The sequence below is a fragment of the Rhinolophus ferrumequinum genome, chromosome 4, assembly GCF_004115265.2.
Source record: "Rhinolophus ferrumequinum isolate MPI-CBG mRhiFer1 chromosome 4, mRhiFer1_v1.p, whole genome shotgun sequence".
In the NCBI taxonomy this organism is placed as follows: domain Eukaryota; kingdom Metazoa; phylum Chordata; class Mammalia; order Chiroptera; family Rhinolophidae; genus Rhinolophus; species Rhinolophus ferrumequinum.
This window is the reverse complement of record NC_046287.1, coordinates 162,915-178,247: the sequence shown is the minus strand read 5'-3', so window position 1 is coordinate 178,247 and position 15,333 is coordinate 162,915. Positions and strand designations below refer to the sequence as shown.

The 15,333-nt window shown below is 51.6% G+C and overlaps 1 protein-coding gene across 5 annotated transcripts in view; it reads left to right on the top strand.

Annotated features, from left to right (window-relative positions):
* The window catches only part of ERICH1 (glutamate rich 1), a 47,548-nt gene extending 43,263 nt beyond the window's left edge, over positions 1–4,285 (top strand). For 2 of the 5 annotated variants that reach the window (XM_033104532.1, XM_033104533.1), the window contains 2 exons: positions 170–437; positions 2,884–4,285. In XM_033104532.1, coding sequence (XP_032960423.1) covers positions 170–437; positions 2,884–2,914 — 299 coding nt within the window. In that variant the 3' untranslated portion in view covers positions 2,915–4,285. The remainder of the gene's footprint in view (positions 1–169; positions 438–2,883) is intronic. The other 3 variants (XM_033104530.1, XM_033104529.1, XM_033104531.1) reach the window with 3 other exon arrangements.
* The last annotated feature ends 11,048 nt before the right edge of the window (positions 4,286–15,333 follow it).

Sequence of the window (15,333 nt, the reverse complement as noted above, 5' to 3'; positions counted from 1 at the left end):
TCTCCTTCCCCTGGCCGAGCCCTGCCCCGACTGCCTCTCCTGGCGGTCCCCCGTGTCTCCCCCGTGTCGCAGGCACCTCTTCTAAGTAGACACGAGGCTCTCGGTTAGTGGCCAGTAAGAGATAGGCGTATCTTCAGTTCACGACAGTAAAGTGTCCGCCTGCCCTTAGGTGCCGCCAAGGACTCTGACCCGGTGTCCGTGGACAGCACCGCGGAGCTGCTCCGATGCCTGCAAGCCGGCCGCGTGGCGCCCTCGGACCTGCTCGCGCTGGGCCGCCTGAAGGCGCTGCTGCTGCTGCGGGACACGGAAGGCCTGAGGGAAGCCCTGGACGCGCTCCCCGGGCGCTGCGCCCTGCCGCCCGGTACGTGGCCGCCTGCGCGGCTTCCCTCCCCGCGGGTGGCACGTGCGGGCCCCGAGCACCTGCGCGGCGCTGACAGGCAGGTGACACTCCGCCGCATGTCCGAGGTTCCGCAGGTCACTTGGAGGGACGCTGGGATGAGTGCAGTGCTTGGCGTTTGTCCTCAGAACCTAGTCTAGCGCGAGTCAAGACTCGGGTATTTGCGACGCCGACAGCGAGTCGGGTGAAAGAAGCGAGCGGCGAGGAGGTGCCGGGACCCGGGACGGGGCAGCTGCTCAGGAATGCCGCTGGCTCGCTGGCCAAGTGCCGGCGCTGCCCTGCGGGCTGTGCCCTGGTCGCTGAGGGGCCCTGGCCTGGGGTCTGGGTTCCTGCCGTGCGCTGCGCCCCGCGTCGCGTCCTCGGGCAGCAGGACGGGGACGCGGGAAGCGCTGTTCCTGCCGCCGAGGCCGAGGCCGACGCCCGCAGCCGGAGCGTGTCCGTTGTGGACGAGGCGTGTGGCGGGACGCGGGCGCTGGTCCTGGGGGCTTGCAGTGTTGAGAGAACCGGGGCTGCTGCAAGGCGTCAGGCGACACGTCCCACCGCGCCTCGCAACGCGTCCCCACCGTCGTGCTCGTGCTGCAGTGCGGTCGCCTTCTCCGGGATGGGACGGAGACGATGCGCCGCGTTTGCCGGTGTGAGTCAGACTGTGGGAGGAGCAGGTGTGGGTGGGGACCCACGCAGTGGGGCCGTGGGCTTTATCAGGCCGGGATCCAGAGGGCGGAGGGTCACATGAAGTGGGACTGCAGGAGGACGGGGCCCAGAGGCGCCACTTTTCCAGGGGTGTTTTGGCGGCTGGTGGGAATAAGCCTGAGCGCAGCCCACCCGGGAGGGCCGGCGGCTGCCGCCCGCGGTTATCCTGCTTTTCTTTCCTTGGCTTGGTCGTCAGGCAGTCACCACACTTAGAGTCCCATAGTGAAGTTTTATCTCAAATAGCACGAAGCCAGTTTTATTGTTACACTAATACCAAGGTTTTGTGAGACTGAAAATAGATCCTTTAAAATTTTACCTTTCCTTGTGTTTCTCACACTGAAGACTTTTCTGATGTATTGCTCTGAAATGCAGCAGAAACCTTTGGCAGCGATCAGAGACTTAGCAGAAATGCTTCTCTGGGTTTCTTGTGCTAAAATCCTGGGACAGCTTGAGTCTGTGAAGCGCCACTTACTTCCAGCAGTCCGCAGAACGAAACTTTACAAACGACGCACTTTTCTATAAAAACGGATTCTCCTTTAGTTCATGTAAGATATCCATTTAAACTTTTTCTAGGTCAAGTTATTTTGTAAAATAAAATTTTGCAAATGGCGAAGCTTTGTTTTCAAATACCAGATACATCTGGTGCAGATTTCATCATGCCTCCCACTGGACAGGCATGGAGATAATAGTGTTTTAAAGGTAGGTAGAGGGTAGTAGCTCCTCTGTCTCTGCTGGCTCAGTTTTTCTAATTCACGGGCGTTCATTTGACCAGGACACAGCCAGCCGTTCACAGGTGTGGTGCACATAGTCACAGCGTTAGCACAGAGCCGGTGCTCCGTGACTTTGGCCCCTCACTCACGTACTACGTGTCATTGTGCACATGTACACACACAAATCATACGTGCCAGCCTCCATTTACTGAATGTTTACCATGCTCCAAGCACAGTGACGCTCCTCTGCCCCTCTGCATGTGTGAGGTTGTGGCCCCCTCCCCGGAGAAAACCAGGCTCGCAGGGCTCGGGCAGCTGGCCTGGGGCAGAGCAGCACTTGGCAGGCAGGCCTCTGTTTGCACTTGGCAGTGGGCCAGGACCCCTCCCAGCTGTCCTCAGTGTCCGCAACAAGCAGCCCCGTGGGCAGCCCAGGACCTGAGCCCAATGTGGGGGGGGGGGGGCTGCCTCATGCCCTCCACAGTTCATAGCCTTATGAGCAGAAGAACCGACTGTCGGTGAATCCCCATGTCTTCACAGTCATGCAGCCTGACTGGTGGCTGTAGCTCCCCTGAAACAGTAAGGGGGTAGGTGACATCCGAGACAGGTTACCCATGGAATATGGTGTGTTTGGCTGTTCCTGGCACAGCCTTGGCATTTGCGAAATTTGAATGCTGTGTTATCACATCATCATCTCACTTAGAATTCTACTCTCACTCGCTAGTTTGTTCATCTTTGACCTAAGTTTCTATTCCCACTTCATTTCAATTGGTGTATGGTTTTCTGTGAGCTCAGACATTAAAGGTTAATGTTATACTGGGATATTCTGCAGTTCAGTCTCAGAGGACTCGTAAACCTGTGGGGCTCACGCCCAAGTAAAATATAAATATTCGGAGTTTATCCATCTTTTCTGTCATATTTGTTATGTCGTGTGTGAGTCACGATGTGGAGGTAGCTGTCAGCGTCATCTTTATACCAAAGTTGTGTTTTGTTAGATTGTTTTCACGGTTCATTTTGGGCCCAAAGGGTATTATCTACAACATAATTGATAATTTTTGTTTTGTTTGGGTTTTGTTTTTTCCTTTGCAGACCATGTCAGAGTGATCTCAGCTTTCTTTAAGTACTGGATCACACATATCCTTCCTGAGAATAGTGAATAAAATAAGTACATCTACTTACTTAAGAAGAGCTAATAATCAACAAGAAAATATAGAAGACAAATGTGAAATGGACAGAGACTTAATTCCTTTCTTCAAAGAAGATGAAATTCCCTATAATTTTGTGACCCAAACCCTGGGAACTGTGAAGACGTTTCTGCCACATTATTTATTGATGTATTTATAATACTGGGAAGATGTCATCTGAAACTTTACATGAGAAATTGTAATAAAATTAAATAGAACTAATAAGAGTTCTTTATATATTTTGGATGTGTATCCTGTATCTGATACATAATTTTCACTTTTTAAAAATTGCATATGTCTTGAATTACTACCCAATAATTCTCTTTTTGTAATTCTTATAAAAGTTGAAAGTGGACATTCTGTTAAATTGAATGAACTGTATAGTTTGAAGCTGTTACATATTTTTATAAAGTTTTAAAACATGTTGTATCTGAAAGTCTTTGTTTTCAGAATGCTTTATGGGTGATAAAATGCCATGGTGTCAGTAGTTTGATTCTGGTTGAGTTTATTATTTTCCTCTTTCCTGCTTCGAGAATGACACCAAGAACGCTCCCTCTTTTGTCGTGGAGGTGGTCACCGAGTTCTGAAAACCCATCAGTCGGTACTCTTAGGAGGGCACTGCCCGACCTGTGCAGGTGTTCTTTACTGTGAAGTACACAGACCGTGACACTGACCGTCTTAACCACTCCTGAGCACACAGCTCACTGGCTTGAAGTACATTCACGTTGTGCAAACATCACGGCCGTCGTTCCTCAGAAAGCCGAGGAGCCTGCCTCCGTGTGCATGCACCAGATTTTGTGTTGATCCGTCATCCCTCAGTGGGCACTTGGCCTGTTTTCCTGATCCTCCTGCTGTGAATAACGCTGTCATGAACATCATGTACAAAACTGTGTGGACGTATGTTTTCATTTATCTTGGGGGTAGAATTGCTGGGTCTCATGGTGACTATGTTTAACCTTTTGGGGAACGGCCAGACTGTTGTCCCCAGTAGCCGCACCATCTCACGTCCCCACCGGCAGCGCATGAGGGTGCCAGGCTGTCTGCATCCTCCCAAGCCTTGTATTTTCCGTTTTCTTGATAGTAGCCGTCCAGTGAGTGTGAAGTGGCATCTCCTGCTGTTTTGGTGGCATCTTCCTATGGTGAATGATGTCGGACATGCTTTCATGTGTTTCCGGGCCATTCTCTTCTCTGGAGAAATGCCTGTTGGAGTCATTGCCCACCTGTGAATTGGGTTATTTGGTTTATGTTGGTGACTAATAAGAGTTCTTTATATATTTTGGATGTGGATCCTGTATCTAATATATAAACTGAAAATATTTTCTCCCATTCTGTGGCTTCGCTTTTCATTGTCTTAGTAGTGTCCTTTGGTGCACAAAATTTTTAATTTTGATGAAGTTTGCTCTGTTTTTTCCGTTGTTGCCTGTGCTTCTGGTGTCATATCCAGGAAATAATCGCCAACCCAGGATCATAAAGACTTTTCCCAGGTCTGAGTGTGCACTTGGTGGGAGGCGGGTCCCAGAGCGGTCCCAGTGTGACTGTTCCGAGTGTGGGACTCACTGAGGACGTGTGGAGGGGGTCCTTGTCCCAGAGTTGCACACTGGAAGATCTCAGCATGAAGCTTAATTTAAGGATCGTTGCAGTTTCTCAACTGATTGGGGACGAACAAATGTGATGTCTGTACACACAGAAAGTTCCAGAAAGACAGGAAAACATCGGCTGAGGGCAGATGCTCTGTCCCTCCAACTTCTCTGTGAGTCTGATCACGTTCACAATAGTTGGGAGGAAGGGGGTTTGCATAAGGAACGCACACAGAATTACCCATCTGACTGGCTGCCCCTGGGCCTTACTGTGTAAAACACACAGACCTTGAACAGCTCAGTTGCAAACCTGAATGAGGTGTGGACGGTCTGCCGTGCGGGTGCGAGTGGGTCCTCTGTCCTCGTCACGTCATGCGTGACCCTCCTGCTGGCGAACATGGGGACGAGGAATGACCGTCCTCAGCCAGCCTTTAGTCTGAACGCTTCGGGGTAGTCCTGTCCCGGGATGCACAGTGGGTGCCAGCAGCTCTCGGGAACCCTTTGGTGAGGGTTTGCACGGCGGTTCCATTACGCAGGCATGATTGGTTTAGCCCCTGGCCATGGTGAGGTTAGGCTGTGGGGCTGAATGTTCCAACGCTCTGATCATGGGGTGGCTCCAGCCTCCAAGAGTCACGTCAGTAGCATTTGAAAAGACACGTATCATGAGATTCCAAAGGCTGGGGAAGCTCTGTCAGGAACTGGGAGAAAACCAAATGCTGCATCCCGGTGTCACATCTTCCCACGCTCCGGCCCAGCCAGCCCAAATGGGTCCAGGAGACACCTCCGCAGGCCCCTCAGGAAGAGGTCCCACAGTTGTCTACTTGCCCACGTTTTTGTTGGAGAGATTCTTTTCCCGGAGCCGAGGTACTGACCTCAGGTCCTGTGTGGAGGGGGCGTCGTGTGTGCTGTGTCCTATCACTCCCAAGCCTCTTTCTACGGGAACCTGGGCACAGGCAACCGCTGTCGGCACAGAGGAGGCCACCGAGGGCCGAGTGTCAGCACCAGGTCTGAGCACAGACAATTGCAGATCAGATGCCCTCCCTTCATCCAGGGTCCCCAGAGGAGCCACAGTCCATTTTGCTCTCACTGGGAATAAGTCAGCAATCCTTGAGTCTGGGATTCAGTCGTGATGAGAACACAAGAGTGTAAAGCACCTGAGCACCAGGTGGGCAGCCAGCGCCCTGTGTGGAAATACCAAGACGGCGGAAACAGATGTGGAAGAAACAGAAACAGTGCTGACACCGCGTAAACACGGTGCATCACACGCTATGCCCTCCTTTCTGAGTCCCACTAAACACATCGGGAAGTTTTTAAAGGCATAGACTCATGACTCACATGATGAGAATGGGGGAGGAGGCAAAGGCAGCCTGCTTTTGGAAGCTAAAATCACCTAGATCTAAAAAATCAAGTCCTTGTCTGTTGGTTCAGAAAAAGAAGAACCAACTCAGTTCACTCAGAAGAAAAGCCCACTTCTGTCTGTGTCCCCCAGATTCACATGTTGAACCCTAACCCCCATTGTGTGGTGTCAGGAGGCGGGGCCTGTGGGAGGTGATAGGTCAGAGGGTGGGGCCCCTGTGATGGGATTAGTGCCCTTAGAAGAAAAGACCCCAGAGGGCTCCCCACCGTCCCCCATGTGAGGACACAATGAGAAGATGCTCTCTATGAACCAGGAAGAGCACCCTCACTGGGACACCTGGCTCTCACCTGATCTGGGCTTCCAGCCTGCAGAGCTGTGAGAACTAAATGTCTTTTGTAAGCCGCTGGTCTGCACTGTTCTGTCACAGCAGCCTGAACGGGCTGAGACAGATGCTCAGGATTTAGCAAGACTGACCAGGTCTCTTAAGAGCAAGATGAACGTGACTGCTGCTAGAAGGAGGACACTCTGAGAGTCAATAAGCTTTCTGACCCCAGCCCTGTTCCCGGCTCCGTGAGCCAGTCACTGTACCTTTCTGACCCAGCAAAGATGGAGCTGGAGTCTCCAGGGAAGATATAGCACAGGTTCCCTGGATGGGGCCAGGCACAGCTGAGCAGGACTCGCCCGCTTAGAGCAGGGTGTCAGGAGTGCCCCCATTCTCTGCCTGCTGCCCCTTGATGGGCCGCTTTCCCTTCACAGCCCTGGGGTTCCCAGCCAGTTCACGGGCTCTGACAGCCCATGAACTAGGCCTTGTCACCCAGCAGACTAGCTGCCTGTGTGTGGTGTTTCCCATCGTGTCAGCTTGCAGATCTCCGCGCACTTCACAGGGCCAGGGAGTGTGTTGTCCTCAGTACTGCAGCCTGGTGTTGGGCACATAGCAATGAGTGAGTAGGTGCATAAGTACAGGCCTCGGATTCAACACGGGTCCTGTGGAGGGAGGGCGGGGCTTATCGGGTCCTGTGGACCAGAGTGAGATGGGAACCAGGAGTCAAGGATGGGCGGCAGTCAGACCCCCAAGAGCACCCCTACCTTCCAAAGCACAGAAAGCAAGCTGAATGAGGAGCCCTTTTGTGCTGACGTAAAGTCCCAGAGCCAGCCAGAACTTTCTAAGGCTCTTGGAAGGGGGAAAACGAAAAAATCAACGAAGACGGTTGAGAAAGCTGGATCGTGTGTGTTGGCAAGGGTGATGAACCATGCAGCCCATATGAGAGGAGTCAAGGACGCTTTTGGTCAAGTCGCATGCAGGCCTCACCTGTGACCCCACTGTCTGCCTTTGGATGCATAATCTGGGGGTTCACGCAGGTGTTTGCCTTCATATGGACAAAATAGTCACCTCAGCATTGTTTGTGGTGCTAGAAGCAGGAGGCTGCCTGGGGACTGGAGGGGTAATTGCGACAGGATGTGCTGTGGGTGTTAGAAGCAACAAGTTAGAGGGACACGTAGCCTCATAGATGCAGCGGTAAAGCAGCACACCTGGATTACCTGGAGGGAAGCATGAGAACCATGGTGAGACGTGCGTGGAAGTATTTTCATAAATTAAACATGCATGCACACAAAATAGATTTTACATGAATGTATTCACATAAAAAGATATGTGGTAGAATGACTGCCTGTGGCAAAGACAGGGCATGGAGAAGAAAAGTGGTGGATGAAAGAGGGGAACGAGCAAGCAAGAAAAAATACCGTGCACAAGAGGATGATATGGGGAAAAGTGAGCAACATGATGAATTCTGCAACTGGGTCCAACAAACAAAGGAACAACCAAACAACCATGCAGCCCACCAACCCCACAACCATACAACCAACTACATAACCATATGACGAAACAACCACACACACAAAAAAACAAACAGTTTACCAGAGGGTAAGGGGGGAGGGAGGTTGTAGATGAGGGTAAAGGGGATCAAATATATGGTGATGGAAGGAGAACCGAGTTGGGTGGTGAACACACAATGGGATTTATAGATGATGTGATACAGAATTGTACACCTGAAGTCTATGTAACTTTACTAACAATTGTCACCCCAATAAACTTTAATTTAAAAAAACAGAAAATGAAACAAACAACCGCATAACCAAGCAACCACACAGATAACCAGGCAGGCAACCAAACAACCACACAACAACTGCACAACAGAAAGAGTGAGCCATGCAATGTGGGCTGGTTTATGGTGTACCAGAGCACTCACAATTTGAAACATGAAATCTGTGCTTTTTGTAAAAATTGAAGTCTGAGAGAAATGGCAAAAGAAAACTAATGAAATTCATATTTGATTTTTAAATGTCACAAGATCCGAGATGGTCCTGGATTTGCTGATACCTACACAAAATTCTCTGCAGGCTTAATTATCTTCTGCTGTGTCTGGTTCACTGAGAGCATGCCTGTAGCATTAGGGTGTCTGAGCATAAGAATAAGATAGACTTGGGGAGTGTAAGTCACACAGCTACAGTCTTCTGTCCGGAGACACCAGAAGCCTCGCGTGGGAGAAAGTGCTAGGCCAAGATGCAGCAAAACCAAGGACAGCTGCTCTCCAGAGAGCTGTGACCGTGTGCCGGTGACCAGGGCTCACCGGAGCTCCAGCCCTAGACACAGGCTCTGCAGAAGGCCTGGGGACAGCAAGAAGACGATCTGCGTCTCATGAGAACGGCCTTCCCAGTGAGCGTGACTGGAGGGAATTTGGACCCCTGGTCGTTACAGTGACCAACGTGGCCAAGTTGGAAACTTGTTAACTTGATCAATAGCAGTCTTGCAGAGGCTCATTCCAGTTTTCAATCTTCATTCTTTTTGATAGTAAGATGCATTTATGTGTCACGTGCCATTTTGACTCAGGTCACACTCAGTGTTTATTCATAAAATTATTACTCAATTGAAAAGGGGATTCAGGGAGCCATGTTTCAGTAACGAGACAGGAGGGAAGGAGTGAGACTTTCCAGAGACACCTTCGTGGGGCGTTCCCAAGGCCCCACGTGGGGCGAGGCTGACCATCTAGTCGTGCAGCAGCAGCTGGTGGTCATGCCCGTTTCCTCAACACTGGGCCTTAGATGTCCCCGACCCCAGCTTGCTGAGCTGGGTGTCGTGTCCCAGAGTTCTTTCCTACCCCTTGCTCTGTGCTGCCCGTGGTGAGCCAGGGCCCAGGGAGGGCCGCTGGAGAAGTGACATGGGGGGACCATGATAATAATTATGCCAAACAGCAGGCACATGCCAGGACTGTCTCAGTCCTGAGGAGAATGGTCACACCAACTGGTCTCAATACTATTCCACCCATAGTCAGTTTCCCCCGTTTCCTTTTGAAACCAGGATCCAATCAGAGTTTACACCTGGCGTCACTTATGCCTTGTCAGCACCGACTTTGCAGAGACCTGGTCAGCTGTCTTATAGACTGGCCCGTGTCCTCATGAGTCCATTTGTTTCCTCGCTGTCATTTCCTGTCACTATAGGTTAGATTGAGGCCAGTGTGTAAATCTGGGGGTGATGTCCTCACCTGCAGCTGTTCTGAGCACCCCCTGATTTCTTAGCACACATTCATGGTTCTTTCCCAAATCAATTATGCACTGGGTTGCAAGGCAGTGAGGGGACCCAGGACTGCCTGCCGGGCTTAGCTCACAGCCCAGTTCGGCGTGCTACCAGCAGAAAAGAGTGACCATGTGAAGGCCACGGTCTGTCTGTCAGAACATACTGCAGTGCCCTGGGCGTTCTTCTGAACAAGGCAGCCAGTCCACAGGTCCTTCTGTGAAGCATGCAGGACGAGCCAGGTAATTCATGAGAGCAGGCGCCGGCCTGCCCAGCAAGCGTGTGGTGGACGTGTCCCCTGGCTCCCTCGCCCCCGCTCCTCCGTGGGGTGTGGCCACATCTCATTGCCGAGTACTGACCTCAAGCAGTTGCTTTGCCCAGAGCCTTAGGCTGATCCTGCGAATGTTGTTTGGGTGGATGACAGCCTTTTGAGGTGCCTTCTGTCCTGATATATCAGCGCCAATTTGCCGAGCCCGTGCTCTCCATCTTTCACACTTTGATGGTCCCTGTTGCCTCGGCAGCCCAGTGCTGGCCAATCCACAGGCTGCAGGCAAGTGGCCAGCTGGGACGGTCGGTGGTGCCGTGACCCATCTTCTTTAGCACCAGTCCTCTAGAGGGAGGCTTGCCAATCTGAATCCTTCTTTGGGAAGGGCTCAAATGAACCGGAGCTGGCTCCCAACTGCAGAGAGGGGTGGCCTTCACCCACTGCAGTGTCACTGCCACAGGGCTTACCTGTCCCGATGGGCTGGAGAACATTCTGCAAATGAGCAGGGCGCCTACATTTGAATATTCTCTGTTCTTGACTTTGAGGGGGTCAAAGCATAAAAGTAACTTCATGCTTACTCAGGAAGGCTAGGAACACTGAACAAATGGCCATTTTTGCAGTTACCCTTAGAGGCCTCTGTAAACTGCTTATTTTCAGGGTGAAATGCAAAGCTAGTCTAAGCTACAGTGTTACTTTGGCTAACGGTTTAGATACCCTAGAGGAGGTTCCGGGAGAACAGATATACCATCTTCTGATCTCCCCAAATCTTGGTGCAGGGGCGTAAAATGGGCTTCAAGTTCTAAGTGACCCATGTCTAAATGCACTGAGGCAGGAAAACGCCGCCTTGTGTGAGGCCAGGGTCTCAGCGTGCTGTGGTTACATGGCAGCCCTGTCACCAGGGAGGGCATGTGAATGCATTCCCTAAGTCTCCCTGCACTGTGTCAGCACCTGCTTGCAGAAATGTCGGGGAGAATGGATGGGCGGCCGCTGTGTTCTCTGCCCTCTTCATTCCCATTTTCATGTCTGAAGTGATGTTTTCTCCAAGGCATCCAAACATAACAACTTTTTTCAGTCACTTGTGTTTTCAAAATGTGACACATAAAGACATCATGTGCTTCCGTCCTGTGGATGTGGTCCACTGTGAAGGGGCGGGGCCGCCGGTCGCTTTGAGGGGGTCCCAGCGATGGCACAGGAAGGAGAAGACGCTCGGTGGCCTATTTCCCAGCGGCACAGTTGAGATTGGTTAAAACCCTCTGGTTCCAGACGCCCATCCCACCTCTGCCAATTTCCGCTCTTTGACTTCAGTGCAGGGCGGCGTGGGGGCCCCGGCCCGACCCCCACAGGACCGCGTCAGGTGCCGTTTGTCCTGGTGTCCTGCTCCCTGTGTCCCCACCCCATGGAAGTGTCCCCTCCAGGCTGCTCTTTGTGTTGGAGCGTGTGTTCGCTTACAATGGGCCGTGTTGTTTTGTGCAGATGCTTTAAATTTGCATAAAGTGTTGGGCTGTGTCCTTTGTCCTAATAGCTGGTTTGCAAGATTTACACATTTTCCCTCCGGTTGTGGATTCTCACCGCCGTCTCCTACCTTACAGCCTGTGTGAACACACGTCACCCACCGTCCCCCACACACGCTCCCCCTCCTCCTGCAGCAGCGGCTTTGAGCTTTGGCTGGAGGCTGGGGGCTGCGTCCTGACCTTCCAGGTGTGACTTCTGGGCCAGGCCGTCAAAATGAAGCCTCCTGTCTCCCATGGTCTAGCCCGCAGGCCATGACTGGTGATGGCGACCACCTTCAGCCTGTAGATGGAGCCTCACGTGGTGGCAGAAGGACGGCAGCAAAGGACCAGGAGGAGGCCGACCCACCGGCCCAGCAGCCCCAGCTGGATGGAGAGAGAAGGAAGCTCTGTGCAGAAGCACCCCCCCAAATAACACCATCACCCCCAAAATGACTTCCCGTGGTAGAGGCACCCAACACAACCCAGGACACCCCAGGACACCCTCACGGATGCTGCCACCATGAGGCGGGAAACTGACACGAGGGTGGGGCTGCCTCCCCTCGCTGGGCCGCCAGGTGCTCTCGGGAGCCCCCCCACCCCCCCACCCCCCGGCCCCACTTCGCATACCACCTTGCTGCTTTCCTTGTGGCCCATCTCACGGCAGCGTGTTTTCTCATCGACTGCTGCACATGTCCCCTCCCTCGTGAGGAGCTAATTCCACACGTCTGCTTCCTTCCCAGGGAGGCCCCGTCTGGGACTGCACACGCACGTCATTTTCTTATTTTCTGTAGGGTCCCGTCCTTTTCTTCTCGATCTGCAGGAATTCCTTGCATGTTCTGAGTGCAGTCTCTTAGTTGCTTACTGTGTCTTTGTGAACATATCTGCCATTTCTTTTATTAGCTCTATAACTTTACCTTGCACATTTGAGTGTTTAATCCAGTGGAAGCCCACTTTTGATATGACAAAATTAAGGCTCCAGCTTCATTTTTTTCCTCCATAAAATGAGCAAGTCTCTCAGCCCCAGCCTTTAAAAACCTGTCCTTTCTCTATTGCTTGTGCAGTGGCCATCCTTATTAAATGTCAGGTCTCCTGGATGCCCATAGGTCCATTTCTGAGTCCTGTTTCACTATATTGATCCATCTGTGTGCTCCTACAGCAATCCACACAGCTTTTACTAGCGTGACTTTGTATTACTCTCACTGTGAGGTACGCAGATCCCACCATTGCTCTGTATTTCAAGATTACTTTTCTATTTATATATTTCTCTTTTTTCATATAAATTTAAAATGATGTTTTTTAGTTTACCTAAAATTCCAGCAGGGATTTTTTATTTCCATTTCAGCAGTATTGACGTCTTTACAAAATTAAATCATCACATTCAAAAGCATAAATTTGCTCATACCTTCTTTGTTGTCCTTCAGTGGGGTTTAAAATATGTCTTCATAAACGTCTGGGGTGTTCTTTCTTAGGTCAACTCCTGATACCCCTCAGTAGGCACTCGTTCCTTTAGCACGTCCGTGCTGAGTGGCTGTCACGGCTCCAAGCACTGGGGCTCAGGGAGAAAGGAAACAAGCCGGCCCGCGCCCCGCTGGAGGTGAGATTCTGGGTGAACATGGAGCATGAGCCTGTTTTATGTTTTATGGACAAGGAGTGGCAGTGATGGAATGCAAAGGGACGTTCTAGTGCCTTTATTTTTATTCTTACTGTAAATGGGTCTTTACTCATTTACTATATGCTATCTTTTACTATTTTCCCCTAATATTTTACTCTATGAGCACTGAATTAATTTATTTATTTACCATAATACTTTCTAGCTGAACAGTGATGTGGTAGAGGAATGATACTTATTTTTACAAGCTGACCTTATTTCTGGCAACCTTGCTAATTTCCTATTAGTTCTAAAAGTTTTTCGATTGTGTTGAGGAATCTATTTGATGCTCTCCTGATCTGCAAATCTCCTTTTTTCAATATTGATGCTTATTGTTGAATTTTCATGTCTTCGGCTTGTGTCTGGGACATCGAGTGTTGAACAGCAGCAGTGATACCAGGCATTCTAGTCCTGTTCCTGATCTTAGTATAAATGATATAAACTTTATCCAAGTATGATGTCTAGTATAGGTTTTGATATATTTTAACTTTTCTCAGGGTAGCAAATTTCCATCTGTCATTTTCTGACACTGTTTCATAGATAAATATTAAATGTCATGAAATGAATTTCCTGCATCATCTCTGCAGAACACAATTTGATTATTCTCTTAATCCACTGTGTGGTGAGATAGTTTATGAAAAATGAACACAAATTGTTTGACGGTCTTCCCACTGAGAGGCAGTGGTCTCTGTCCCCTGCCCTGGAATTTGAGAAGACATGATTTCTTTGTCCAAAGAACATGATGGAAGTGATCGGGCGACTTCCAAGGCAGGTCCACGAGTCACCTGATTTCTGGTTCCTCTCTCTGTGGGAAGTCTGAGACCAGCACCGGCGCCAGCCATCAGCCAGCGTGACGACCGGCCCCGAGCGTGAACTGTCTTAGAGGTCTGGCCAGTCGGGCCTTCAGATGACACCACGTGAGGGACCCAAGCAGAAGTGCACGCTCTCCCCACTTCAGGCCTCTGAGTCCGGGCAGTTCGTGCATCACAGTGACTGGGACCTGTGGCTGATTTGCTGATAAGACTCCTGATGCTCCGTATCCTGCACTGACCGTGAAGAACTGGTTTCCCGCGTATCTTCTTGCATTGGATAGCTGTGCCTACTTGGATCTCCCTTCTCATCCAGTTTGGCAACACCCTCCCCACGCAGTTTCCTTTGGGGACTTGCCTCACTCAGACCTCCAACAACACTCACGGTGCCCCGGCTGCCCCGTGATGACTGAGCACGGCCGGGGAGCACAGCAGCCTGTGCTCAGGTGTCCCCACCAGCCCGGCCACGTCACTGTCACAGCTGTGGTGAGTCTGATGTGCTTCCTGCCCACTCCGGCCCTCTCCTCCTGGATGTTGGAACTGCATTGTGGTCGGAAGCTCTCTGCTTACTTTTTCTCTGTCCCCTTTGTAGGGCTGACTTATGTCCCCCAGAAATCCATGTGTTGAAGCCCTAATCCCTGGGCCTTGGACTGTGACGTTTGGAAACGGGCGTTGCAGATGTAACTGGTTAGTGTGAACATGAGGTCACAACGGAGTTGGGGGTGGGAGGCTCATCATACATGACGGGCATCCCTACAAAGGGAATTTTGGAGACAGACACGCGCAGGGAAAGGCCATGTGAAGATGGAAGCAGAGATGGGTGATGTGTCCACAGGCCAAGGAGCGCCGAGGATGTCCAGAACCCACCAGAAGCTGGGAGAGAGCCTGAAACAGACCCTCCTTGGGCCCTGAGACGGAGCCCACCCTGCGGGCCTCTTGACCTGGGACTTTCAGCCTCCAGACCCTAGACAGTTCAGGGTCAGTAGTTGGGTCAGACCCCTCACTGCAAGGTTCGGCTTATTGTTGGTCCCCTTGGTGACCACCCAGCATCAGTACATGACAGCTGCAGTCAATGTAGGGTCCCTTCTGACCTGGAAAGTCTTGATCCAGGATGGTCACAGTGATGCCCGCTGTGAACTGCACGTGTGACCCTCAAGCCGCGGGCTGCAGTCACACCGTGTGGGTGGACAGGCTCACCTCCGTCTCCTCAGCCCGCAGGATCTTGTAAGGATTACAAGGGGCAACGGACAGAAAGCTGAGCACTCACCTCAGTGGCAGTCGATAGCTTTCCTCCTCTGCTCCCAGGCTGGGCAGTCAGAAAGGAACGCCCTGCCCCTCGGTGCTTGGGAAGCTGGCTCCTGCTGCCCTGGAGGTCCCTGGCGAGTCACCCACCAGGGAGAAGCGGAGGCGCTTCTCCCACCGGTGTCCTCCTGTGTCGTCCTGGCAGCACACACCACCACACTCCCCTCCGCGGTGTCCTGGACGGACACCGTAGGGGTGATGGGCAGACGAGGTGAGGTAGGGGTGCAGAGGCTCTGGACACGTGGCCCCCGGGAAACCCGGCCGTCCCCACTGCTGCTCTGTCACCCGGGCGTGGAAAGCACTCCCCAAACCCAGATCTGATTCTGCATCTCATTACCT